Source organism: Mycteria americana, chromosome 1 (genome assembly GCF_035582795.1).
Source record: "Mycteria americana isolate JAX WOST 10 ecotype Jacksonville Zoo and Gardens chromosome 1, USCA_MyAme_1.0, whole genome shotgun sequence".
NCBI classification, from domain to species: Eukaryota; Metazoa; Chordata; class Aves; order Ciconiiformes; family Ciconiidae; genus Mycteria; species Mycteria americana.
The window spans coordinates 97,748,721-97,775,773 of NC_134365.1; the positions used below are offsets into that span (position 1 = coordinate 97,748,721).

General features: G+C 39.6%; 1 protein-coding gene across 1 annotated transcript; it reads left to right on the forward strand.

The window, feature by feature from the left end:
• The first annotated feature begins 730 nt into the window (after positions 1–730).
• On the forward strand, positions 731–25,785 carry ZPLD1 (zona pellucida like domain containing 1). The gene is made up of 10 exons (XM_075491816.1): positions 731–836; positions 6,120–6,340; positions 9,456–9,637; positions 10,323–10,395; positions 13,620–13,717; positions 18,054–18,134; positions 18,976–19,147; positions 20,544–20,652; positions 23,675–23,704; positions 25,610–25,785. Exons 1-10 carry the CDS (start codon positions 731–733, stop codon positions 25,783–25,785), a joined length of 1,248 nt encoding a protein of 415 aa, XP_075347931.1.
• The last annotated feature ends 1,268 nt before the right edge of the window (positions 25,786–27,053 follow it).

Sequence of the window (27,053 nt, forward strand, 5' to 3'; positions counted from 1 at the left end):
ATATTTTGGGATATTTCTGATAAAAGCATGAATCAGATATTTTTTTTGGTTGTGCTAAATACCACAGGTATTACACCTTGGAGTTTTCCTCCCAAGAGGAATAATTACTCAAGACACTAGAAATTCATGTGTTCTGATCTCCTGGTCTGGTTGCCAGATACAATTCAAGTAGATGCAAGTGTCTGTGCCAACTCTGTACATAAGCTCAATGCAATTGCATGCATGCTTCAAAGAACAGATTTTTGGCAAATAGATATGAAATGATTTTTATTCTAGGACCTTGAGCCTGAGAATTGCTCAGCAAGCCATTTATCTGTATGGTTTTCAAGGACTTGGCTAAAATAAAACTATTGTTCTAAGATGTCTTTCTCAGAGAATTTTTACACTGAAATGTCAAAAGAGCTGTTGGGGTTTAATTATTTAAGCAATCCTAATCTATCAATATATTTTAGGGATTTTTCTCCTTTTCTTGTATATCATCCTTGAGTACCTTTTTTTGCCACAAGTTATGATTAAAAGCTGTAGAAGTTAATAGAAATTACATGTTACTCAGAAGTAGCGAAATGGGCCTTGCTGCCTGTGGCCTCTTTCCCATAAGCTTGTGAGTTTTATCCCCAGTTCCTTTGTTGGAGACCATCACCTCCCGAGTGGTTAAATGTCTGCAGTAAGCATCTTTAACACAATGAACAGATGTGTGTAATAACCACCTAATGTTTTGCTAGGTTTTGCAATGGAACAGGTATGGTTACTGCTCCTGCTGACGATTAAAGTGCTTTCAGTGACTGCTCAGTTCAATGGATACAACTGTGATGCTAACCTCCATAGCAGGTTTCCTGGTAAGTGTTTAATAGACTTTTTTCTAATGGCTTCTTTATTGTCTTGGTTCAAAGCAGTGCTTATTTTTAAATACAGAGCTTTAAATCTGTCTGAAGCCTGGGGGTAGGACTCCACATTAAGTGAGTGTTAACTATCTCGGTGACAATGAAACTCCTCTAATGTTGCACTTTACTTTCTGCTTAATTGCACAATGGGTCAGATTCAGCCTAGTAGTAATGAATACAACTCCCCTCACGTCAGTGGGGTTTGACCTGCTTTTGCCAGAGCTCTATCCTGTCCAAGAAATTCACCAGAGGTCATGTAGTTGGAAATGTTCTCTATAGATTTAAGAGTCTGAACCTTCTAACTGCATTTTCTTTCGTGTTTTATCTGGATAAGAGAATATAATTATGTCCTTTTAGTTAAATAAATAAATATATATCTATTTTTGAGCAAAATGAGATTGATGGCAAAATTCAGTGCCTCACTTAAACATTAAGCACTTGGTTAGGGACAGGTGAAGCAATGGGAGGTATCTATGTGTGATGTACACTCATGCCTGTGAGAAAATAGGAATTAAGTCATTTTGGGGACATCAGGTGTCCAGAGCTGTTAATAGAATGAGAAATAGAAATGAAATTTCAGTCTTAGTGACATGTGTATCAGGGTTTACTCAGCTAAAGAATGTTTTTAGTCTCTGTTACATTGCTTATCCTTCCTGCCTCAGTTGTTTCTTGGACAGAATAATAATAATAAAAAAGGCTGTGAACACTGGCTCGCTCACATCTTGTGTTTCTGAGGTAGCAATTGAATTGAACAGTATAGTGATGAACTCTCAGTATAGTATTATGCTGTAATACCTTTCAGCGTAATTCAGTTGCTTTCTGAATAATAATAGTTTTGATTTTTTCCAGGAAGGATCAGCTCTTTTATTAAACTTAAGTCAGCAGAAAGCCTAAGGTCTGTTTATTGTCTCCTGTGTTACCACCACACTGCTAAGTGCTTTGTTGACATAAAAACCAACAGTGGGTTTGATCCTTGTTCACTTAATTGATGTGAATATGAAGAGTAGAGAAATAAGATGTGCAAAGCAGATCAAATATGTTGTCTCCGTCCCTGACAAAAATCACTGTTTAACTGAGTATTTCACAAACTACTTCTATATTTCCTTTCTTAGGTAAAAGTTTTACAGGCTTGCTTCAAAAGTGTGGGTGAATTGTGCCCACTTGCCTCAGATCTATCTTTTGTAGTTTTTCATGTAATTGCTTTTCTGTTTGAGGCTTCTTGAGAGGATTGTAACAGCTAGAGGGAAGTTTAGATTCCTCTTTCTGTGCTTTTTAAATATTTCTCCGGTCATTTTTTGCACCAGCCCTGTGCCAAGGTTTTATATTTGCAATGTGATACCCGTGAATTGAATACAGCTCTTATTGTGGGTATTTAGGGGCCACTTGCAGTTCTGCCTCATCAAAAAGGGTCATATCAGATTCCATATCTGCCAAATCTCAGGGACTTGGGAGAAAATCTGTTTAGGTTACAAGTAAACAGATTTTTTTTTTTTTTTTAAGTAAATGCTAATCACCCCACACTGCCCATAGGAGCTGAGAGCTGAGAGTCGAGTCCTGCTCTTTCCTGTTTGTGATCTCAGGCAGAAAAGATTCAAAGGTTGGAATTTAATCAACAGTCTTAGTGCTGATTTTGAGAGCTAGGAAGGAAAAATCATTCTGCTTGTTAGTTGTGCATTTGAGATAGAGGTAAAAAACAGAAAATCTTTTTGTCCCAAAATTTGATGGGTATTATTGTCAGTATGCAGAAGGGACTGCTATGTAATGGGCTGAGACTAGTGGAGCTGAGTGAGGCTGCTGGAGCTCTGTTTTCTGGGTTCAAGAACCCCAGAAGATGGGTGTGAGAGCCTCTGCAGGGAGAAGGGGCTTGCCCTCGCTACGCTTGCTTCCCCAGCGCTCAGCTCAGGCTGTGGCTTTGAGGCTGCTGGCCTGACTGCCTCCAGAATTCAAATGTAAGGGGAGTGGTGAGAGAGAGGTCAAAAGAGAGAAAGTTGCAAAACAAGCATCCTCCAGGCTGAGATGCTGCTCACAGAGCCTGTTCATGGATAGGACTTTCTTCCTTTTCCTCATTTGTTCCACACAAGAAGTCTTCATTGTTGTCAGCTGAAATTCCAAACATGGGGTGAGAATGGACTTCCTTGCTGAGGTCTGTGGTGTGCAGATACCAGAGAAGCCATTGGGTTTTGAAGTTGTCTGCTCTTTTTCTTTAAATGCTGTGAAGAACAGAAGTTGTCTTCAGCAAAGATGAGAAATTAAGCCTTCCTAAAGGAACCTTGGAGCTCATCCATTTTTCATTTGTTTGTGCTTTTATCATTCATTGCTTGGGTGATTCTTGCATGGGGATGGTGCTGCATAAATGGGATGACAGATAATTAGGCAGGACTTTTGTTTCTGCAGTTTGTAGGTTTGTTTGAGTATAGGTATGCAATAGTCAGCAGGGATGAAGAAAAAAACCCTGTATTTGGTAGATTGAAAATTCTGTGACGTTTTATACCAAAAGCAAGATGTGTTCTAGAGACTATGTAATAAGGTCAGATCCTGCCGTCCTTCAGAGCTGCCTGGAGAAAAAAGCTTTAGTTCTGCATTGCAGTAAAGCATAGCTTTTAGAAGGCTTTTGGGGGATGGAGCCGTAGCAGTCTGTCTGTCTTCAGATGGCAAAAGCACAGTTTTGCTTCAGGGGGCTCTTGCTGTAAGTACATACTGACAACTTAGTAGAAGCTAAGAAAATATTGCAGCTTTTTTCACGTACACTATGCATTTTAATTCACTCTCGAAGCAGTGATTTGATCAAAGAGGAAGCTCATGCAGAGGAGCTGGTTTTGAACTATAAATGTCTTTGTGTGCCTCTTCTGGTGGAATGACTTTTGTCAACAGTGTTCTGTGGCAAACTCTTGTCCTCTGTAGGTTTTTCACTGTCTGCTCTGGGGCGAGCCTTGGCAATGTGTGGAAGGGTACCAGAGCAGAAATGGGCGGTGGAGCTGTCAGCATTTGGCTCATGTTGCCATGGGCCCATCCTTGATTCAAGATAGTCTCTGTTACTGTAATATCTATGTACCTCTTGAGCTTTATTCTGTTTTGCGTGCAACACCCCTGTGAGTACTGTTGACTATAGGTAGTTTGTGTGATTTGAGTCAGAGGCCAAGTGCTTTGCCTGTATGGACACTCTGTGACAAAGAGGTCATAATATTTATAGGCCCCATCAGCTGGGTGGTCTAACCTTCAAACCGTTGCTCCTCTCTTATTCAGAAAACCAGAAGCTTTTACTGTAGAAATGCAATTAATTTTTGTTTAAACTTATACATATATAGGAATAATATTTACCTTCCTGAATTCACAAGAAATTAGCTAGATGTTTAGCATCTAAAGGAGCATTAGATCTGTTTGCACCTGGTTTCAGATTAATTTCTGAACAAATAATGTTGTTTTAATTCCAGAATGGACTAATTTGGCAACAATACTTCCTTGTAAAGTAGTGGGCAGAAAAGGTTCAGTCTGGAAAGGTCGTTTATCCTCCTGTATAACACAAAGGTTGTTTTTGTACTGCATGGTCTCATTTCCCTTAGTGTCAAATGAGAATTTTGCAAGTGGTAATGGTACCTTAACAGGTAAAGTAATATCCTGCTTTTTAAAAGGCTTGAAGTGAGTTATAAAATTAACTGAGCTACTTTATATTACATCCTGCAATTTGTTACAGTCTGACTGTTTGCGCATTCGTCCAAATAAGTGTAAAGGCACACTTTGCCATTTGCATTTTTGTACTGTTCCCTCTACCTTAGGATACCCATTAAATGGATCATAACAGTCCTCATGTAGTGAATACCAAGGCATGCTTCTTCTTGATCTTTGTACGTTATGTTAGTGGAATTATGTGCATGTACAGACCAGGAGAATTTCATGCCAAATCACTTCAACTCCTGTCTTGCCTCCAATACCTTTCTGCCCAAATTTACACCCAGTGAGTAACATTTATCACCACATTAGCTCAGGACTGAATTTAGCCTGTTATTTCCTGTACTTGATTGTTTTGGCTTTAAAGCCACCATTAAGGCTGTCTAAATTAAACTGCTTGTGCTCCTGTACCATGGGGGAAGAGCTAGTTCATTGTAGTGGAGATTTCATTTCCTCTCTGTTGTGACAATGCAGTGAAACAATTCATTTCAGCAGGCTTAATGGTATAGTATTGACTGAAGTTGTTCTGTAATTTTTAATAGCACTTAATCTTTAAGCAGATGTAATAAATGAGTTGTTATATAAAGGAGTAATGTCTGTGTTTAACGTGATGCACTATGTCTTTTTGTAAAGCACTAGGGGGAATAACCAAAATAGTCCCCCCAATAATCTACAGACAGAGAAGAGCTTATAGAAAAGCTACATTATAGCTCTAAAGCAAAACAAACTGTTGCTTGTGCCTATATCCTAACCCGATGCTTTTCCATTCAAGTACATAAAAATCTTCAGAACTTTCAAATAAAAGGTCAAATTAATCCAAGAAGATTTTTTGCTGTTGTTCAAGAATTGATCAGTTGTAACTATTGGTGTTTCCTTGGTCTTTTGTGTTGTCATAATGTACAGAATGAAAGGTTGCAAGATGCTTTGTAGTCTTGCAATCTGTGTCTTTCAAGAGCCAACTGATTTTTCATTAAAGCTAAAGTTGATGGTTCTTAACCCCCCCCGCAACTTTAAAGATGTCATAATAAATTGCTCTGGTATGCTGTTGATTGTACTTCAAAGTCTGCACAGCCTGAGACTGCGGTTTCATACAAAGTGGACTCCAGACAACCTCAGACAAACTCACCTGACTTCCGTGCCAGAGTGCGCTGGAAGGCAGAGCTCGGCCTCCTGAGTTTCTGAAAATTGCTGGAAATTTCTGTTCCAGAAGCGGGCTGTTTAATCAGACTCCAAATATTTAACCACTTGCTGTTTTCCACTCCGTTGAAGCGCTTCAGTTTATGAATGTGCTACTGAATGATTTGGTGGGGAATTTTTTAATAATGGTTTTGTTGTGTGGTATACTACGTTACCATATTAATTCTGGTTTTCTCTTTAGTGAAGTTGTAGAGTCAAATCTGTTCTTAAAAATAATGCAATTTTGACCTTTATATTCCAATATTTTGCTGTGGCTAGGGTCTAAAAATTCATTTGATCAGAAGTTACAACACTAGACTAACTGCTACAATAATTATATGGAGATTAGTTGAAATACATCTTCTTACAATGTCTTTCCCTGTATTTTTCTTGCAGCTGAACGAGATATCAATGTTTTCTGTGGAGTACAGACAATTACTATGAAGATAAATTTTTGCACAGTTCTTTTCTCTGGTTATTCTGAGACAGATCTGGCACTGAACGGGAAACATGGGGATGCCCACTGCAGGGGTTTCATCAATAACAACACCTTTCCAGCAGTGGTCATTTTCATCATCAATCTGAGTACTTTGGAATCCTGTGGAAACACTTTAGTGGTAAGAGAAGGTCAAAGTGAAATTGTAGCATGGCTGTTTATGCATAGGATCAAGTGAATGGCCTTGACAGCATTGTATCTTTTACAGATAATGTTTACATTGTCTTGCCCTAGCTAGCAATATATTGCATACATCAAAGAAAACCAGAGAAAGTTGGTAATTTATAATCATGACTACTAATGAGAAAATGTGGTGGGACACATTCATCCTCTGATTAGAAAGTATATTTTTCATTTTATTATTTTTTTCAGTGGAAAAATGAGATTTTTCCAAGCCATTTTTAAAACTCTTGCTGAACATGCCTTAAATTTTGGTGAAACTTTTCAAATACCCACTTGGAAAATGAAAGTAAAATATTTTTAAGAGTGGATTAGATAGATACCCAGACTATAACTCTCATCTACTTCTGCGCTCTCATATGAGAGGGGCTTGCTGACTGATTGACTGATCTTATATGTTCTGCGATAAGGCAGTGACTGAATGTCTCAGGGGAGATAGTCTGGTCAGGGGACACAACACACAGTAAACACCTCTGCTAGCAGTGCCTTGAGGTCTTGCACCTCCTTGGAAGATCTCGGCTCAATACGGAACTGCCTGGCAACAAACTGAAGTTTTCAAGCAAATTTTGAATGTTTGACACACACACACAAAAGGCTATCTAACCTATGTACTCAATTTATGGAAAAAAAGTCAAGATGTGGGACTGAAATTCAGATTTGTATGCTCAGCTCTGATCTCTTAGTGCACAGCCACTATGAGGTATGGTGTTTTGGCTGGTGGTGTGACTTCAGTGTCTACATTTTATGTTGCTGTTTCATGTATGGATAATGCACATCTTTGTGCAGCTAATGACTAAATCTAATCCTTAGCTGAGGGTGAGATTTTGGAACCAGAATCTGATCCAGGAGCTGACTTTGAAGTCTGTTTTGTACCAGTATAATTTCATTTTCTTCAATGAAACTATCTCACTCTGGGGGCAGGGGCAAGTCAGGTCTCAAACCTTCTAAACCAAGGGAGAGGAGAGTTGTACAGTTTGTGTGTATATCACACTGTACAAGCAGTGATGACTTTTATCAAAGTATCTATGAATACCTTACAAAAACAAGTGCAAAAATGTATCATTTTTAAGGCTTATATTCTATCTGGAACTGATAGTTGCGCTTGATGATACCTGCCCGTTTTTATAACAAACCCCCTGAATTCTGTTGCTAATAATTTTGCAAAACTGGGCTGAAATGTTTGATGTGCTCTGTGACCTATTTGCCTCACACTGACTTTTCTTTTCAAATTTTAACAAAAAACAGTTCAGCAAGTTCAAGATTCTCTTTTCCCATTTTCCCTGAAAAGCTGTAGCACCTCCATGACTTACAGTAGAAGAATTTGCCAGGAAGCAACCTTTTCCTGTTCCAGTGGAGTTGGTCACATTGTAAACTACCTGAACTTGCTACTTGGTTATAATTGTAAGAGCTTGATGTTTAAAAAAAAACAAAACAAAACAACAACAACAAAAAAAAACCCAAAACCCCAGTCTGGTAAGTCCAAATAATTGCAGCTCCCAACGAAGCCCCCCACAAGGCTGTACAGGATGCAAAGACAAAGCTGCTAAAAATATAACCAAAAATTCCCCTCATCCTCTGAGTTTATGCATGCTGTGCCACAAACAAAGAGAATGAAGGAGCAGGGAGCATTTCTTATCGTGCTCCCCACACTGGAGTAGTACAATCCCATGCATTTCTTGGCTGTGCTTCACAGGAAAGACCTTCAAACCTATTTTCAATAAAAGTAAAGGAAAGACAACAGTTCAGGCAGAACTCGGGTAAAACCCAGGTCTGTCTGTAATATGGCAGACACAACTTTTTGGTTTTGTGGGGGTGGGGTGGTGAGGAAGCTAGACAGAGCTGTAGTTGGCTATACTATCTTAGTGCTCTAGCCTGTGTTTTTTAGGCAAAGAATAGATCCTAGGAAATTTGCTTTTAATAATTTTCCTGCCATTTAGCAAATGATTAATTATACTATTGGCAAAGTGTATGGCTGCATCTGTCTTCTAGCTGGTTTTTCTGTAGCCAAAGAAATCAAAATACCTGCTGTGTATCCTGTTCTACTTAGTGTTACAACTCATGCGCACCTCAGGATGATTCTTCCATAATGAAATGTCTCTTTAGGAAACTATGTGTTCTAGAGCTGTTGAAAGCATCTGTTTTGCTAATACAGTTATACAAAAGAAATGCTACAGTGTAAGTCCAGTGCCATCTTAATTGGAGTTATTGTGTATGTGCCTACTGAGAAAGTAATTTGTGACACTTAGCTGCTGTTTTCAAACCACCCCCTTATTCAGATCAGTAGCTACAGATGGAGTGGGGCTGGGCTGCTACCAGCAGGAAAGGGTGTTCTTCAGTTTTCTGGAGAGCTGCATGTTATTGCTGGCTCTGCACACTCTGTGAGCCTGAGCAACACAGGATAGCACGTGTCCAGGGGCTGAATTAAGGTTGCATTGGCATTAAGGTTGTATTACTTTTCAACTCTTGCATTTCTGACAGTGTTTCTTTGCACATAGTTTATGATTTAGATTTAGAGATGCATAATGTAGACAAAACCACAGACTCAAAGTTCAGCTATTTGGCTTGTATCTGCTTATGTGAAGTACATTGGTTTTGATGTGTCAAAAACAAAGCTCAAGAGTGACAGAGTGTTTCTGTGAATGAAATTGCTTGTGTATTGACTTTATTGCATATGGAAGCTCATTTTAAGCTAATATTTTTTAACTGTAATAGAAAAATTCTTTTAGCTTTTCCCAGTAAGTCATGTGACTTCACTGGGAATGCTCAGAAAACAAGTACCCACCAAAAAACCTGCTTCCAGGATTCATCAGTTTTTTTCAAATGTTGCTCTAGTCTGTGTTTTAAGAACAGAGATATCACTTGTACACTGTATATGCATGATTTCGGGGAGGTGAAAAAAAGAACACAGGGAACATGTTGTTAAACTAAATTAATTTTTGAAGGATTTCCTGAAGGTATGTCTGGGTAAATTATGGGCTAAAGCATCAGTGTCCTTAGGTATCTTTTGTTCCACAGGTAACTTTCTGATAATAGTTGTTTTCTGTCTCCCTCAATAGGTATCCTCAGCTCGAGGTATCAATGCTTATGGAAATACCTCAGTGGTACAGATAGGTAATGTTTCAGGCTATATTGATACGCCAGACCCACCAACAATTATCAGCTATTTGCCTGGGCTTCTGTACAAATTTAGCTGTAGCTATCCACTGGAGTACTTGGTTAACAATACCCAGCTTGCTTCGTAAGTGTGCTTTTCCTTTCTACGTGTTTCATTCCCGTGTTTATGTAAGCCCTTATGTATGTGTATATATGCATACACACCTAAATATATGCATGCCATAGCAGTATTGTCAACATAGCACTTTTTAGCTGTGCAAGAGTAAAGGGAAAGGAAAAAGGACTGAAAGAAGAGGTGATACAAAGGAAAAGAAAATTCTGTAGCATCATTGTATGAGATAACATAGTTTATGAAGAGAGCCTTAGATAATGTAAAACTTCCCTTAAAATTCAGATGTTCTGCCTTAAAATTCAGATGTTCTGATGACAAAATGGTAGCAGCACAAAAATTGAAATTCTTCATGAAATAGTTTGTAAGCATCTAAATATAGAGTGCCAGAGAAAATATTTCAATGAGTAAACCTTGTACATCATGAAAAGTGGGTTTCTTTTTGTCACTTTGCCTCTCTGCTAATTATTTTTCTGATTCATGTTTTCAACAGTATCCATTACTTTCTGCATAGTTAAGGTTCTGTCAGTGTTTCCACTATAAATTCCTATTTCTGAAGTTTATAACCCAAATGCATAAATTAACTCCTTGTGACATGACTCATTGAGTTTTTTTTAATGATAAAAACCACTGAAGTAAGTAAACACAAAAATAAGATCTCTTTCTTCATGATGTTTTTTGGTTTCTGGTTCTGTTGCAGGTCGTCAGCTGCTATTTCTGTAAGAGAGAACAATGGTACATTTATCAGCACTTTGAATTTGTTGCTTTACAATGTGAGTATAAAACACAGTAGTGTGACCTGGACGAAATCCATCCCCCCACTATGTGGATCTGAACTGGATTAGCAGAGCAAAGTATAGACTCCTCTTCATTATTTGCTAGTCCCTTCCCACTCCTCCCATGAAGAACCAGGCCCTTCATCTGGGCTTCTGTCATCTCTGATTTCCCTTGTCCTTTTTGTTTGCATATACCTGTTGTCTTGTATTTATATGGCTGGTCTTGGAGGACACACACAGTCTTTTTGCCCTGTATTTATACAGTTCCTTAATTTACAACTCTGGCTTTCAGGTTGTAGTGCCATGTGAATAATCAGTTGTGGTAATAATAATAATAATCATACTCCAGAGTGCATACTTGTGTTTGCATTTGTTATGTATATGTGCGTGTGTGCATATTTCTATATATATATATATGTGTGTGTGTATATGTGTATAGGTACATTGTACTGATACAGAGAGTACTCTGTAGAATTCTGTAAAAATATTCCAGACCTGTTCCCTTAGCAATAAACTGTAGCACTTTTGCTGGGGTATTTTTATGTTCAAGCATCATCAGAGTGTTTTGATCATCTGTAATTGTAGTGAGGGATCTGGGGTTTGTTCCAAATCTATAGCCCACTGTACTTGTTGTCTCATTGTGTAGACTTTCAAGATTTTAAGGGTTAATTTTAACAGCTTGTAACTCACACTTCTTCCATATGTTTTAGATAATTTAACTTGAATATGCATTATTGTATAAGCTTTTACTATGTAAATACGGATGGTGACTGTAAAATGTGAAAAATTCACGGACTTCTGCTTAACAACATTAATCTCTGAAATGATATTTTTGTGTTGATTAAAATTTTTATTCATACATTTTAAATACCTGATTTAAATATCAATTTTTCAATCTATCAGGCAACATTTTTGTAAATTATGAATCCGATTTTTTTTTGCATTATTATTCATGCCATCATGATGCTGAATTATAATTCATGCAACTGATTTAAAAGTCAATGCTTTATGCTTTGAACATAATGAGCTATAAATATTGTAACAGGACATTTTCCAAAGGCATGCTTAAAAAAAATCATGTTTGTTTGACAGAGCAGAGCTCCAAATAACAACCTATAATCTGTTAAAATGAAGATTATACTTCTCTCATTTTTAAATAAACCTGTGACCAAAAAGATGGGGCAGGGTGAGGGTAGCCAAAGTTCTCACTTGGGGCAAGCGTTGACCACTACATGTTTGCTGCCTTTCAGGGCCCAGTTCTGCACACAGTGAGGTATAAATGCTATTGATGCTTGTACTGAGCACATTTTTTCCTCAAATACCACACGCCAAGCTGGGCTTTCATCCTCCCTACCCCAGTGAGGTTACAAGTTGACCATGAACAGTGGTGTCTTAGCCTTCTGATTTCAGTTGTATTACTCCAGCGAGTAGCACTAGCATGAATAATACTGTTAAGGCTGTCAGATTCAAGTGATGGATATGCCCTTCTGGTTCACATGCTAGGGCTGGCTATGTGCACAGACAGCTTGTGCATTGCCTGCAGTCTGCCTGGTTGGGCGTGCCTCTGGGGACACCCATGCTCTTGTGAACTCTGATCCTGTGGGCTCACTTGGTCCCTGTTAGAAGGGAGGTTTTGGGAGGGACCTCGAAGCTCCTGTCCACCCTTGGTATTGGTGAGGGGTTGTGTTCAGATGTGGCTCTTGACTGTGAGCAGCCATATTTTCAAACTTTAGCTGTAGTGTTAGTTCCTAACATTGACTCTTCATCTTCTCAGCTCACCTCCATCTTCCCTTGCAAGGTGATGTTTACATTTACTTTATGGTGTTAGTGTGTGTTATCGTTAGGAAAGACAAGAGGAGCCATTATGATACACTCAGGGTTTAACAGCAAAACGTTTAATGGGCTTTCACAGAGCCTAAGTGGCTATGTGCTTTTAGGCATTCCTGTAAATGTCTGTCTAAATAAATAAAAACTACTCTTTAAGAAAAAAAGAACAACTATGGAATGTAATAGTGAGGGACTTGCTGTAGACTTTTTAATCAGTTTGCAAAATGTGACAGGGCTATGTATTAGAGAAATGTATAACTAATTTTAAAGAAGGCAACCTTACCTGTTCTCACTTGAATGGATCTTCAGGGACTTGCTCTGTGCGTGTTGCAGAGCTGGTCTGTGTGTGCACGTGTACGTCCCAAGGCCTCTGATGCTGCAGAGGTTGAATATTGGGCGTGCTGTGAATTTTGGCATTGTTCCCTTTGAAAAAATACTTGATTTATGCGCTTAATAGTTCTTGTTGCTGTCAGCTGCTGCTCTTGGTCTTACCTGCCACACTGAAGCTGGTCAAAATTCTGTTTAACAAAGTTTTTCTTATGAATTGAGTGTTTCAACCTCTCACAAGAGGTCTCAGCATGCTGTGAGTCCCTGTGCTTTCTGGATTAGCAACCTGTTTGACATAGGTGATGTTAGCAGTAAGTGCATTTTGATATGCTGAATTAATGTCTGTCACTCAGATCTGTATCATGGCATTCTTGCTAAAGTGACATTAATGGTTCAGCCTTTGAACAAGAAACCAATAAAACAGCTATATCTATGTAGTAGTATATGGGGTATTCCCAACTTGTATGTTGTATACAGATTTCTTGAAACAGCTTTTTTTAAATATTAGAATTTAAATGAAAATATTTGTTACTTGTAGTCTTCAACAAGCCTACTTCCATAGAAACTACATTTTGCATAACAGAATGTGTCTGTTCTCCCAGACTACAGCTTAAGATATATAAAACCTGGTGGCACTGCTATCGCCACTAAATTAAATAAACTTAACAACCTTTCCTGGGAAAGGGTACACTGACAATCCAGTTAAGCCCCTCCTTTAGAAAACCACAGTAGCTGCTACATTTGCCTGTAGGTGCTGGAAGACTTACTGAGGTGTCAATGAATGGTACCTTTTCTTTAATCATTGATCCAACCACTTCATAAAATCATAAATAGATTCCCCAAAATAGTTCCATAGGATAAGGCCAGTCAAGTGTTATTGATCTTTACAGACAAACTTGTAGGCAAATGCTCTGGCACTGCTTTTTGCTTCTTCCCATACAGAGGACAAAGTAAATGACTGTCCTACATAGAAAGGTCAGAAAAATTAGATGGGAGTTCAGTCTGTGGATGCAGATGGGTTGTTACAGTGGGATTTCTGGTACACTGAGGCAATGTTTGTTTTTCAGGATTCAACCTACAGCCAGCAGCTCCTTATTCCAAGTACAGGTTTACCTCTGAAAACCAAAATATATGCAGCTGTAAGAGCAACCAACCTTGATGGCAGGTACCATAAAGGATGTTATTTCTTGTCTTGCTTGCTGTTCAGCTCTTGGTGTTGCAAATTTTTCTGATTTAGAAGCAACTGTCTTTCCTCATAACCTTTTGTATGTTAAAATAATGGTTGGTGTCTGATAATCGCTGCCCTCAGCTGGAGGGTATCAGGTCCTTGATAGTGAATGCATATCTTGCTACTGTCCTCATTATGAAAGTTTTCCTGAATTATACTTTAAATCCCATATTGCTGTTATTTAAGAAAGGGCCTTTGTAAGATCAAGTGAGAAACTCCAGGGCTTTTGTTGTGGTTTAACCCCAGCTGGCAAATAAGCACCACACAGCCGCTCGCTCACTTCCCTCTTGCCCTGCAGTGGGATGGGGGGAAGAGAATTGGAAAGGGTAAAAATGAGAAAACTTGTGTGTTGAGATAAGAACAGTTTAATAATTGAAATAAAATAATAATAATAAGTTGTAATGAAAAGGAAAATAACAAAGAGAAATAAAATCAAGGCAAGTGATACAATGAAAACAATTGCTTACCACCAACCGACCACTGCCCAGCCAGTCCCTGAGCAGTGGCCTCCCTGCCAACCTTCCCCCTAGTTTTATTGCTGAACACATTGTCTTATGGTATGGAATAGCCCTTTGGCCAGTTGGGGTCAGCTGTGTCTCCTCCCAACTTTTTGTGCACCCCCAGCCTATTTGCTGGCGGGGTGGTATGAGGAGCGGAAAAGGCCTTGACTCTGTGTAAGCACTGCTCAGCAATAACTAAAACATCCCTGTATTATCAACACTGTTTCCAGCACGAATCCAAAACATAGCCCCATACCAGCTACTATGAAGAAAATTAACTCTATCCCAGCCAAAACCAGCACATTTGCCACCCTTTATTCCATACCACTTACGTCATCTTCAGGTCTCACACTATCCAATATGTTATCATTACCCACCACCACCCTTCCCATCTTTTGATATTATACACAGATATCATTCCACCACCCTGATATGGACCACCCCTGTGAAATAGCTGTAAAATGTCCATAAATGTCCACAGAATGTCCACTGAGTTCATTTAGTCCATGACTTTGGGCTCCCTCTGTTATGGTGGTCACTCAGGACAGGAGAGGTGGTGTGTTGTGTGGAGTCACTGGGCACCAAAGCCAGCTCAGGTTTGCTCTTGTAAGTTTTATCCTCCATTGGTTCAGGTGGTTCCTGCTATAGTAATTCCTATAGCATGCAACTCAAATAATGGGTTACAACGATTTAAAGGTATTTCCATTGCAGTCTCCAGCCCTGGTCCCTTTGGGCCAGGTTATAGGGTTTAACATTGCAATGAACTCCTCCCCTTGCTCCTAGCCTGGCTAGCAACAAGGGGTTCCTGCTATAGTAATTTCCATAACATGCAACTCCAATCATGAACTATTTTCACCCAGGATTAAATCACCTTGAGGTACATGTTGGACTCCCCCATCCTTCTGCATTACCCACCAAGTGCACCCAGGCCCTTGAGCAAAACCAATCCCACGAATACATTTAACCTTTCCTGAGGAAGGAATAATCCAGACTGTTTTTCCCAACAAGTTCCTTATATGTACTACAGAAATCTTATCTCCTCCCACAGTGTACAGGGGTTTTGATTGGGCAGGGCCAGGTTGACTGGCAGATCCTCTAGAGTTAACTAGCCAAGTGGCTTCTGCTAAATGTGTATCCCAATGCTTGAATGTCCCAGCACCCATTGCTCTCAGTGTAGTTTTTAACAGTCCATTGTATCATTCAATTTTCCTGGAGGTTGGTGCATGATAGGGGGTGTGATACAACCAGTCAATGCCATGCTCCTTGGCCCGTGTGTTTATGAGGTTGTTTCGGAAATAAGTCCCATTGCCTGATTCAGTTCTTTCAGGGGTGCCGTGTTGCCATAACACTTGCTTTTCAAGGCCCAAGATAGCGTTCCAGGCAGTGGCATGGGTCACACGGTATGTTTCCAACCATCCAGTAGTTGCTTCCACCAGTAGTTGCACAGAGTGGTAGTGTGATTGTAATCAGTTTGCCAGGCCTCTCCCTATTGGTATTTTAGCCATCGTCCTCTATACCAAACAGGCTTTAGCCGCTTAGTTTGTTTGATTATGGTGCACATTTGATTCATGGATAACCTGTGCAATGGCATCAATAGCCAAGTCCACCCCTCGATCACGAGCCCATTTGTATGTGGCATTCCTTCCTAAATGTCCTGCTGTGTCATGGGCCCACTGAGCTATAAATAGCTCACCCTTATGTTGCCAGTCCAGATCCACCTGAGCCACTTCAATTCTAGCAGCCTGGTCCACCTGCTGGTTGTTTTGATGTTCTTCAGTGGCCCAGCTCATCGGTACGTGAGCACCTACGTGATGTACTTTTACAACCAGATTCTCTGCTTGGGCAGCAATATCTGCCATAATGCGGTGGCCCAGATGGGTTTGCCTCTGCACTGCTAGTTGCTCTACTTCTGTTGCTGCAACCACCCTCACAGGGCATTTGCCACCATCCATGAGTCAGTATAGAGATAAAGTACTGGCTGTTTTTCTCATTCAGCAATATGTAAAGCCAGCTGGATGGCCTTCGCTTCTGCAGACTGACTCGATTGACCTTCTCCTTCAGCAGTTTCTGCGACTTGTCATGTAGGACTCCACACAGCAGCTTTCCACCTTTGATGTTTTCCTGCAATATGACTGGATCCCTCTGTAAACAGGGCCTATTGCTTTTCATTTTCTGGTAATTTATTATACAGAGGGGCCTCTTCAGCACATGTCACCTCCTCTGGCGACACTCTGAAGTTTTGGCCCTCTGGCCAGTCCACGATCACTTCCAAGACTCCTGGGCGGATGGGGTTTCTCCTTCGAGCCTGTTGCATTATCAGTGCGATCCACTTACTCCATGTTGCATCAGTTGCATGATGCATAGAGGGGGACCCTCCCTTTGAACATCCAGCCAAGCACAGGCAATCGAGGTGCCAAAAGGAGCTGTGCTTCAGTACCAACTACTCCTGAAGCAGCTCGAATTCCTTCATATGCTGCTAATATTTCTTTTCCAGTTGGAGCGTAATGGGCTTCAGATCCTCTACATCCCTGGCTCCAAAACCCTAGAGGTTGACCTTGAGTCTCTCTAGGTGCTTTCTGCCAGAGGCTCCAGCTGGGGCCGTTATCCCTGGCTGAGGCGTAAAGCACTTTTTTCACATCTTTTCCTGTCCAGGCTGGCCCGAGTGCTACTGCACAAACTATCTCCCGTTTAATTTGTTTAAAGGCTTGTTGTTGCTCAGGCCCCCATTCAAAGTCATTCTTCTTCTGGGTCACTTGATAGAGAGGGCTTATGATCAGACTATAACCTGGAATATGCATTCTCTAAAACCCCGTGATACCTAAGAAAGCTTGTGTTTCTTCTTTGTTAGCTGATGGGGACATAGCTGTTATTTTGTTGATCACATCCATTGGGATCAGACAATGTCCATCTTGTCATTTCATTTCCAAAAACTGGATCTCCTGTGCAGGTCTGTTGACCTTACTTTTTTTCATAGCAAGACCAGCTTTCAAGAGAATCTGGATTATTCTTCTCCCCTTCTCAAACACTTCCTCCGCTGTGTTGCCCCACACAATGATGTCATCAATATACTGCAGGTGTTTGGGAGCTTCACCCTGTTCCAGTGCAGTCTGGATCAGTCCATGGCAAATGGTAGGCCTGTGTTTCCATCCCTGGAGCAGTCAATTCCAGGTGTACTGGATACCCGTCCACGTGAAAGCAAACTGTGGCCTGCACTCTGCTGCCAGAGGGATCAAGAAAAACGCATCGGCAATATCAATTGTTGCATACCATTTGGCGGCCTTTGACTCCAGTTCGTATTGGAATTCTAGCATGTCTGGTATGGCAACACTCAGCGGCAGTGTGACTTTGTTCAGGCCTCGATAGTCCGCTGTTAGCCTCCACTCTCTATTAGATTTTTTTGTAACAGCACAGCTTTTAAAAGTGAGTCGGCTTTGATTTCTAGTCCTATGTGGCCATGACTTCTGAGAGGAGGTATACAACATGTGTTGGTATGGTGGTTGACTAGCATGAAGCCAAATAATTTGCTTTATACAATTCTGCTGTTATGCTGTGCTGTTTAGTTTTGTAAGTCGTGAAAGAAACAAGTGATATATTGGGAACGCGGGATGACTTGTACGTGATCTGTTAAATACAGTAACTCAGCTTCAATGTAACAGCCTGCATTATCAGTTTGTACGCTTGCCTGTACTGTCTTTTAATCTTATCTCACTCACTCTCCACCTCTACTCTTACGTAGCCACTTCCCCTCACCTATCATTTTGCTCCCTGTGCAGGTGGAATGTTTTGATGGACTACTGTTACACCACGCCATCTGGTAATCCTAGTGATGATCTTCGATATGATCTTTTTTTCAGGTAGGTCCTGTGGAAACCCAGTGTTTTGTGGGTCCTTCCTTTAGAAAACAGTTATAAATCTCTCCAATAGTGGTGCTCTAAACTGCCTGGAAAGTCTAAGCAATATTATCAGGGAGGACCAAGGGCTGGGCTTACAGATAACATGTCAAGACTTATCTTGTTTGTGAACATAAACATAGAAGCAAGTGCAAAGTCATAAGAATTATGAAGGTAGAGAAGCATATATCTAAAATGGCTCTACTAGAGAAACCATAAACACCCAAACTGAATGGCTAAACTGGCCTTTATTTTACCAAAGGTACCCTTGTGGTGAATGACAGTGATATAAAACATCATAGACTCCAGTTAAGGAAATCAGTTAAGCAAATGATTAAAGATAAATAGATGCGCCTGCTTCTACTCCCAGTAATAAAATTTATTTGAATTGGAGCTTTGAAAAACATCTTGACAGTATCTCAGATTAAATCTTATCAGTGACGGTTGCTGCAGAGATACTGTCTTCATTTGGAGTTACCTGTCTATACCAGTTAGCATACCTGATTACTGTTTGCTTCAGGTCTCAAGTTTCTTTGGGCACTGGAATTAAATGGTACCTTGGTTATAGCTGTGACGTTGCAAAACAAAACATAATGTTTTTGTAGGAATGCATTTCAGCACAGGACTGTGCAGCCTAACAGGCAGATTGTGGCTGCCCATGTTGGACATCAGGGCACTGTGCTCTTTTCTAAGGAGCTAAAGCACTGAACTTGCTGCTTAAGTTATCTTATTCTCAGCTAAGAGCTTCAAAAATGCTAATCATACAGCTGCTCATCCTAGTTTTAATCTTCTCTACAAAAACTAGCTGTGACAAGGACCCGCAGACAACTATAATTGAAAATGGCAAGAGCCAAATGGGCCGGTTTTCCTTTGAGGTGTTTCGCTTTGTGAAGCACAAGAACCAGAAGATGTCTACTGTCTTCCTTCACTGTGTGACAAAGCTGTGCAGAGCAGATGACTGTCCCTTTCTTGTGCCAGTAAGTTTCAGTGGATGGAAGTTGCTGGTAGTTATCTGGATATAAAATAGGCACACTGGAGTTATTCTGCATACAAATGCTATGGAAGTTTGGATGGCACAGAATGAACGTGACTTGTAGAGTCTGAATTAAGAATGTTTTTTGTGTCTGAAGGAATGTAAAACAACAGATGAAGAATAGGGCAACGAATATTGTTATCTGCAGATAGAATAATACTAGACCTGCAAAACACAGGTTGCTGAACACATGAGAAATGACCTCTTTGCCTTTTGGTCCTTAATTTTTAAAAGTAACAACTTTGAGACAGCTTCAGAGCTGATATTCTTAGTATAGCATCTAAGAAACAAGGTATCTACAATCACAGTAGATGAATAGAAAGATCTTAGAATAGAATTTATGGAAAACTTAAAGCTAAAGTAAGCGCCCTTATACTGGCAAGGAAAATTTAAAATAGTTTCTGATAGTGGAAAAAAAAAAAATTACTACATCCCTTATAGTTTATTGCCACCTCCCTTATAGTTTGGAAACTGCTGTTATGTTGAAGTTCATGAAGTTGTGTCAATTAAAAAATTATTTAATTTTAGGAGTGTCAGGAACAACAAATATATTTTGGAAATTGAAACATTTAAATCAACATATAAACGCAGAATATTCTGTGTTGGTGCCTTCAGAATGCAGTATTGTTTCCTATTGAATGACTTACCATTTCGGATTTTAAAATGCTATAAGTTCAGTATACTTCTGACATTTTGTACGTTATTTTATACTTTTATGTTACACTTTTAAATAATTCATTGTTTCTATTGAACTTATGTTCTGAGGTTTTTGAAGTTCTTTCACAAGAAATTGAAATTAAAGAAATGCTCTTGATTGAAGCATACTTGAGTACCCAAGATTAAGGTAGATGATAAGTTAGAGATATTAAAGGTGGATTCCAGATGACAGAGTGCTGGGGATTGTTTTCATGTGGGTCATTGCTGTTTAGAACTCCATTGAAAATGTGTGAACTTTAACTTGAGAAGCTTGCTGGAATGGGGATTGTAGCATGTTGTCTATCCCTAGTCAAGCAAAACACATTTGTTGTGGAAAACTGTCTGTAAACAAAGCTTTGGGAAATTAACTACTGAAAATTTAATATACTATAAGATGAATCTTGTACACAACAACAATGTAGTTCTGTAAATGAAGTGAGGCAAAATACAATGGGAAGCCAGGCTTTTACACTTCTAGGGAATATTGCAGCTGGGTTTTTTTGCAAAGTAATTTAATGCATACTAAGAAATAAAATCAAATTTGTGATATCGCTTATAAAAGAGTTTACATTAAAGCAGGAAGCACAGAAGGGCAATAATTCCATTCCACTCTGAAACTGTGATTGTTTTGATTAACCGCTCAGATTTGCAGTAACAGAGAAAGAAGAGATGCTGGTGGGAGAACAACTTGGAGCCCCCAGAGCACTTCTGGAAATGCTGTAATCTCTGCTGGCCCCATCATTACGAGGAGTGGTAGGAATGAGCAAACTTTTTCTATGGACTGCAGGAATTTCAGAAACCTGAGGAAATGTTTTGCAGTTTAATATAAATTTTCAGTGACTTAGAGAAAGGGTGAATTCTCCATGAGTTTGCTGGGTATTTTTTTTCCCTATTGTTGGAGTCTTTGGTAGAAATTTTGAGCTAATATTTCTGGCTCTCACATGCTTCCTCCCTACCCCAGCGAAATCACTGTGGGATACTGTTATGCATATAAGGCCATTATAAAAGCCCAAAATCAGTGGGTTGACTTCTTTTTTTTGTCAGATTTCACTGAAGATAATGGAATTCAAGGTACTGTATTCAGTGTTGCAATTCAATTTGGACAGCTAATGAATATTCACTGTTACTTTCTGTTCACCATTTCTTCCAGCTTCACCCGTGGGTTTTTGTCTAAGTGTTGCATAAAATTAATACATGCTATGCTTAGCCTTCAGCTATAAGAAAGAAATAGGACAAACACACTGTAAATTCTAAACAGAGTAGGCCAAAATCTACTCCTTTAAATCCAGGGTGAAATTCCGTGATTTCCATTTTTATTGCCAAGGTTTTTAAAAAAAAAAAAAAAAAAAAACCAAAAAAAAAACCCAAACAAAAAATGACCAAAAAACCCCCCAAAAACCCCATCTCTAAAACCAACCTGCAGTCTCTGAAAAGAATTTATGTGACTGCTGTTGACAAAATAATAAAAATAAAATATTTGAAAAATGTTTAAGAAATTCTGTTTACAGATATTTACAAGTAGTTGCAGTTAAGCAACTGATTTCAGCAGTCTTAGATTTAGGAAGCTGAGAGCAGAACTGAATCCTATCTAGGAAAAATAACTGAAATACTTGAGAATAAAATCCTTCTTTATGTGCAAAGTGGTTGTGCCCACATATACAAAGAGAACAACTGACCCTCCAGAATAGGGAACCATCTAGCAAGAGACCATTTTTAGAACAAATACCCTCTGTTATAAGGAATATTTCTGCAATGAAAATGAGTATATTTGTTCTGGATTATACATAGTCCCCATTGAATTGCTGCGACCTGATTAGCCAACAAAAAGTGAAAAGAACTAACTTCAAAGTTGCACGCATGCGTACTTAAGGGAAACGAATGACAGATTTGCTCAGACAAACATGTATGCTAGAGAAATGCTGCCTTAGGCAAGGAATGGAAACTAGATAAAGCTTGTTATATGAGCAACCCCTATTAGGTATTATATCTTATGATCCAAATGCTGTGAATGCTATTTTTACAATTTAAAAAAAAAAAAAGATACTCATCAATTATCTTTAAATACTGCATAACTTCAAGCAAACAAAGATCTGTCTATAGGTGTTTAATGACCCCAAAGAAAGGATAAATGATTTTATAATTTCTTGACAACTATTGAGGGTTTTTTAAAATGAAAACATGAATAAGGCTGGAAAAGGAAAATAATATTTTTTTAGGTGTCTTCTACTTGAGATATGTGGCTAAAGCTTTTTAGATTAGACATATTTCTACATCTCCATAGTATACTTTTGGAGCATCCCACTCCAGCTGACAGCAGGATGGTTGGATGGGAAGTTCTGAACTCGGCCATGAATTTCGTGAGTGGCATTGGGCAAGTCACTTAATCTAACTTGCACTTCACTTTTCCTTCTGGAGCAGAAAGAGGGAATTAGTATTTCCTCCCCCTGTCCTTTCCCATTGTGAAAATAAGTGCATTAAAAATGTGAGGTTCATGAATACTATAGTCAAGGAAAGAAAAGGGAGAAAGTAATGAGAACTTGAACAGAACTATCTGGTTTTGGATGAGGAGTGCCAGGGTGCAGTGCTGGCTTACTCTCGTGCGATGCTGCATGGAGGTGCTTATACTATTTTCAAGGCCAAGTCTGGTCCAGCTTTAGTACAGATACATTTGTACAGAGCCCATCAAACCTGCTGTACCTGACTCACCATAATACATACCCCAGTATGAGGTCTGCAGTTGCATGGATGTGCAACCCCTCACTTCGGTCATTTAGGTTGGTGCTGCATCTGTCCCAGGGCTGGTGCTGTGCACATGATGTCTGCAGAGGCACCTTGAGCTAGCCAGGTCTCCCCATTACTCTAGTCACCAGTTGTTCTGGTAACAGAGCTGTTTATGCAGTTACCTTGATAGGAACTTGTTGTGGTTTAACATGTTTTTTAACATGTTAACATTTTGTTCTTTTCAGAGAAACTTTATTCTTGTTTGTTAATCTAAAATAAATCATTACAGGAGACATACACAGAAGAAAATGTTTTGGTCTCTGTGTATAGAAACAAAGCAGGTACCTACTTGTGAAGGTGACATTGTGTAGCTTTTGATGGATGTCTCACTTAAACTTAGAAGACAGCTGCTCAAAACAAATGTATACGTGAGCTGTGCTTACAAGTTGCACAAAAAAGCAAAAACAGTGACAAGAAATGTAGTTCTGAGATGGGCAATTGTAAGTAAGTAAAAACTGAAGACAAAATACAAATGTTTCCCTGAATATAATGCCACGGTGTAACTGTCAAGAGAGAAGTGAGCATGAGGAAAGGGCATTTTTGTAATCATTTATGGTCACTTGTATTTTTCCTTGAAAAACTCAGGTTAATTTTTTTCCTGTATAGATCTTCTTGTAATATGATTAACAGTGAAGGAACTTGTGTATAATACCATGCTTATGGTTATATTTTTATTGAGGGACAGAATAGAACTGGCCACATATTCAGTTAAGAGGTTCCTGTATTAAGGTGTGTGGGTTTGGGTTTTTTTTGCCACAGAATACTAAGTAACTTCATATTGGTGTGCTCACATTAAAAATGAAGCAATGTCATGTAATTAATGTTGTTGTCCTTATTCTACCAGAGATGTTAAAAGCTACTAGTCAATGTTGCAAGTATAGCTGATGTGTTTTGAAAATAAAGCTAGGACTATTGGCTTTTGTGTTGCAAGGAGGGGAGGTGGTAGGCAGAGGTATTTGTAAAATATAATGCATCCCATTTTTGTTCTATACAGATGAGATGCCAACCAACAATTCACAGCTTGGTAAGTTAATCAGAGTTCCAAGAAGCATAAAAGAGGGTTTATGATTGAAACAGAACTGAGGAGATGAACCATTTTGATTGAGCTCTATGCACTGAGCTGGAATGTTTTTCCTTTTTGGGTTTTTTTTTTTTTTTTTTTTGTCATTTAAATGAGTCAATACTGACATGCTGTAAAGAAAGCAATTGGTTAATCTGGAGTGCTCAGTTTAATTTGTGTACCCAGCCCCACCAGCATAGCAACTTCTAATTCCTATGACGGAATTGAAATGAGAATCTGCTGCTATGACATATGAGGGTGAGGGAACATTGCAACTCCCAGATGCAAAATCAGACTTAAGCAGTAAAATTTGCTCGTGCCATGCAGGAGTAGACCAGCAAAATGGTTATGGTGCAGTCCAGCTCAGTTCACAGCTCAAAGTTGGAAGAGCTCTGCTTCAGCTCCTGTTCTCCTGGCATTTAACCACACAAAGAGCCTATGGAGAAGCTTGGATAGAACTTGTGCTCTGCTAGGGCAGTGAAGGAAATAGGCTGCAGAGGAGATCAGGTGTCTAAGTTTTAGGGTGCTTCTCCTTTGGGCGCTTGGAGGACTTGTTTCAGCCTGTCTGTTACTGTTCTCTGCTGGTAACAAGGAGTAGCTAATGACTAAGAAAGGATGGTCAAGGTAATCAGGTGGTCCATTGGGCCCTTCTGCCTCTTACTTGTTCATATCAGGGCCGAGTGGCACAAGCAGCCTATCCTGTCATCTGAACTCTGATGCTATTTGTTCCCTTCTTTTCTCAGCTTAGACCACATAAAAGCAGCTATCTTTCTTTCCTGGCATGGAAACAAAGTTCTCCCTGTAATGAATTGCTCCCTAGTGTGTTCCTACCCATGGGCATCACTAAAATAATAACAATAAAAAGCAGATTGTCCATTTGCTGCACACAGCTTGCTGTGTTAATGGCTGCTGCCTTTCCTTTCCATCCAATGAAAGCAGCAGCCCTCTCTTTCCATCCCAGAGCAACAGCATTCCTGTGCCTGTTGCAGTCCCAGTGGAGAGCATAGAGGTAGAGCAAGGTGGGATTACTACTGTAGTGGAGAGAAGACAAGTGAGGTCAGAAGGCAGCACAGTGTTGAGAAGGGGAGGGAAACCTGATCAACAGAGCTGACTTTTTTCAGCCTTGGTGAGGAGGGAGGGATTGATGATGTTGAGGGAAGGTGGCTGCTTCTGGCAGGAGCAGTCTGGTTTCCTGCGTAGAAGCAGTGTTGCCATTTCACCTCACTCTCCAGCACTGGTAATGGCAAACACAGGTCTTAGGCAAACACACATTGGTGCTTTGGGTAGCACCTACTACTGAAATGTTTTTTTTCCCCTCCTGCTGGAAAAGATGGTACAGGCTGGATGTATGTGTTCCAGTGTCCAGGGACTGGTCCATGAACAGCCTGTTGAGCTACGCTAAATAGTAAATACATATGTTACCTCCTCTCTCTGAGAATTGATAAACATGTTATGAAGCCTTCTGTGAAGGCATACAGACAAACTTTGAGTAGCTCAGATATCTGGTGCCAGATATGCCTGCTAAGGATCTATATACCCTTCAAATTGAGATGTGGATAATGATATCAGGGAGGAAATCCTTTCATTAACTTGGTTAGGCCACAAATCCTTATACCTCTGCCTTGCTAGTTATTGGACAGTAGTAGTCTTGCCTTAAATTGCACAGGTCAAGGCTGGTCACTAGCATATGAGGGATTATGCCTTAGAAGTATCCTTACTGCTAGACAGGTGCTCATTCTGAAGTACAGTTTTAGTCCTTTCATGGTAATTATTCTGTATATACGGTGTTGTAATGAAAAGACAGAAGTGTTTGGCACTGCTGAGAGATTCTAACCATATCTTACCTGTGCATTTTTGTTCTCCTTGCAGCTCAACTAAACGGACCTCCTTTCCAGCTGAACTCAGTCACCAGCGCACTGATTTCAGGCATTGTCATCCTAGGAATCACAAGCGTTTTCTTTTTTGTATGTTCCCTAACTCTTCTGCACAGAAAGTGGCCCAACAGTTCAGTGTTGAGTGGCATCCAAAACCCAGTTTTCAATTGAAAGTGATGATTTACTTGCACTTTTTCTTTGGGGTTGCCTTTCTTGTCCATGAAATATTATTACATTAAAAAATAATATTAAGGCAACACTCCAGCTGTATCCAGCTTCTATTCCAGCTATTCTGTATTTGTAGATTTGCTAGATTTTATTGTGTAGGTAAGCAGCAATGATATTGGTAACAATCCTAGAAAATGATGAGAATCTCTCAATTGTGTTTGTGATCAGACTGTATGATATTAGGCCCATGGGTGTGCTGACAATAGAGCTTGTATCTCCAGCTTCCCAGTAAGGTCTCAAAGCTGAAGATGCTGAAGGTGAGAACCTTTCCAAGTAGGCCATTCTTATACAAAACCTGACACATTCAGAAACATTTGTAAGTTCATAAACACCTACTAAGATAAGGATCACTTCTATTTTGTCATGGTATATTTCACAAATTTGAAAAAACAATTGCGTCTCAGGAGGAACTTGTTTTCATCTGTCTTGGCTAAAAATAACCCCAGAGAGACTTAGAATAGTGACTTTTGCTTATTATTCACCTGGAAATGTTTTCTTAGATATATCTTCCATTGAATCGTGGTGATAGCATGTGAAGGACATAATTTGGCTGGGTATCTTTAAGTCAAATGGTTTAGGGCAAACTGCAGTTGGTCCCAGAAAACAACACTGCAGTTCTTGAGGTGGAAAAAAACTTTTTCCAGCTAAATCATTGAGTGAGAATCTGAGAGCTTTAAATATAACCAAACTTTTAATCTAACTTTAAATCTAAGCAGAACATTAATTCTCCACAGAATTGCCACATCTGCAACCTTCAGTCAAATTCTAACCCTGGGAACTGCTACAAGAGGAAAAGTATTCCTTTCCCCTTGACTCCTTGAGAAGGCAAGCTAATGCAAACACATAATGCCCAAACCTTCATCATACAAAATTATTTTTGGAGCACAATTTGGCAGTTGAGTAAAAGTCTCATTAATACCCTAATTTGTAAGGGCCAGTTTTACACCATGAGTTTTGCAGTTCTCAAGGCTTTCCTTTTCTACATGAAGAGGTGTAAATCAACGCTTATTTCTTTAGCAGATTTTCCGCATGGATTAGACTTCTTCACTGCATGGATGAGGGGAAGAGGGCAACTAGAAGGATAACAGGCCACAAGCGGTACCGTACTGTTGTCTCTAGTTAATCTGATAAACATCAGACTTATCTGAAGTGCGTGTGAGTAACCAGGTGCCCTCAAACAGGAGCACAGGCCAGTGGCATAGCTGTGTAGA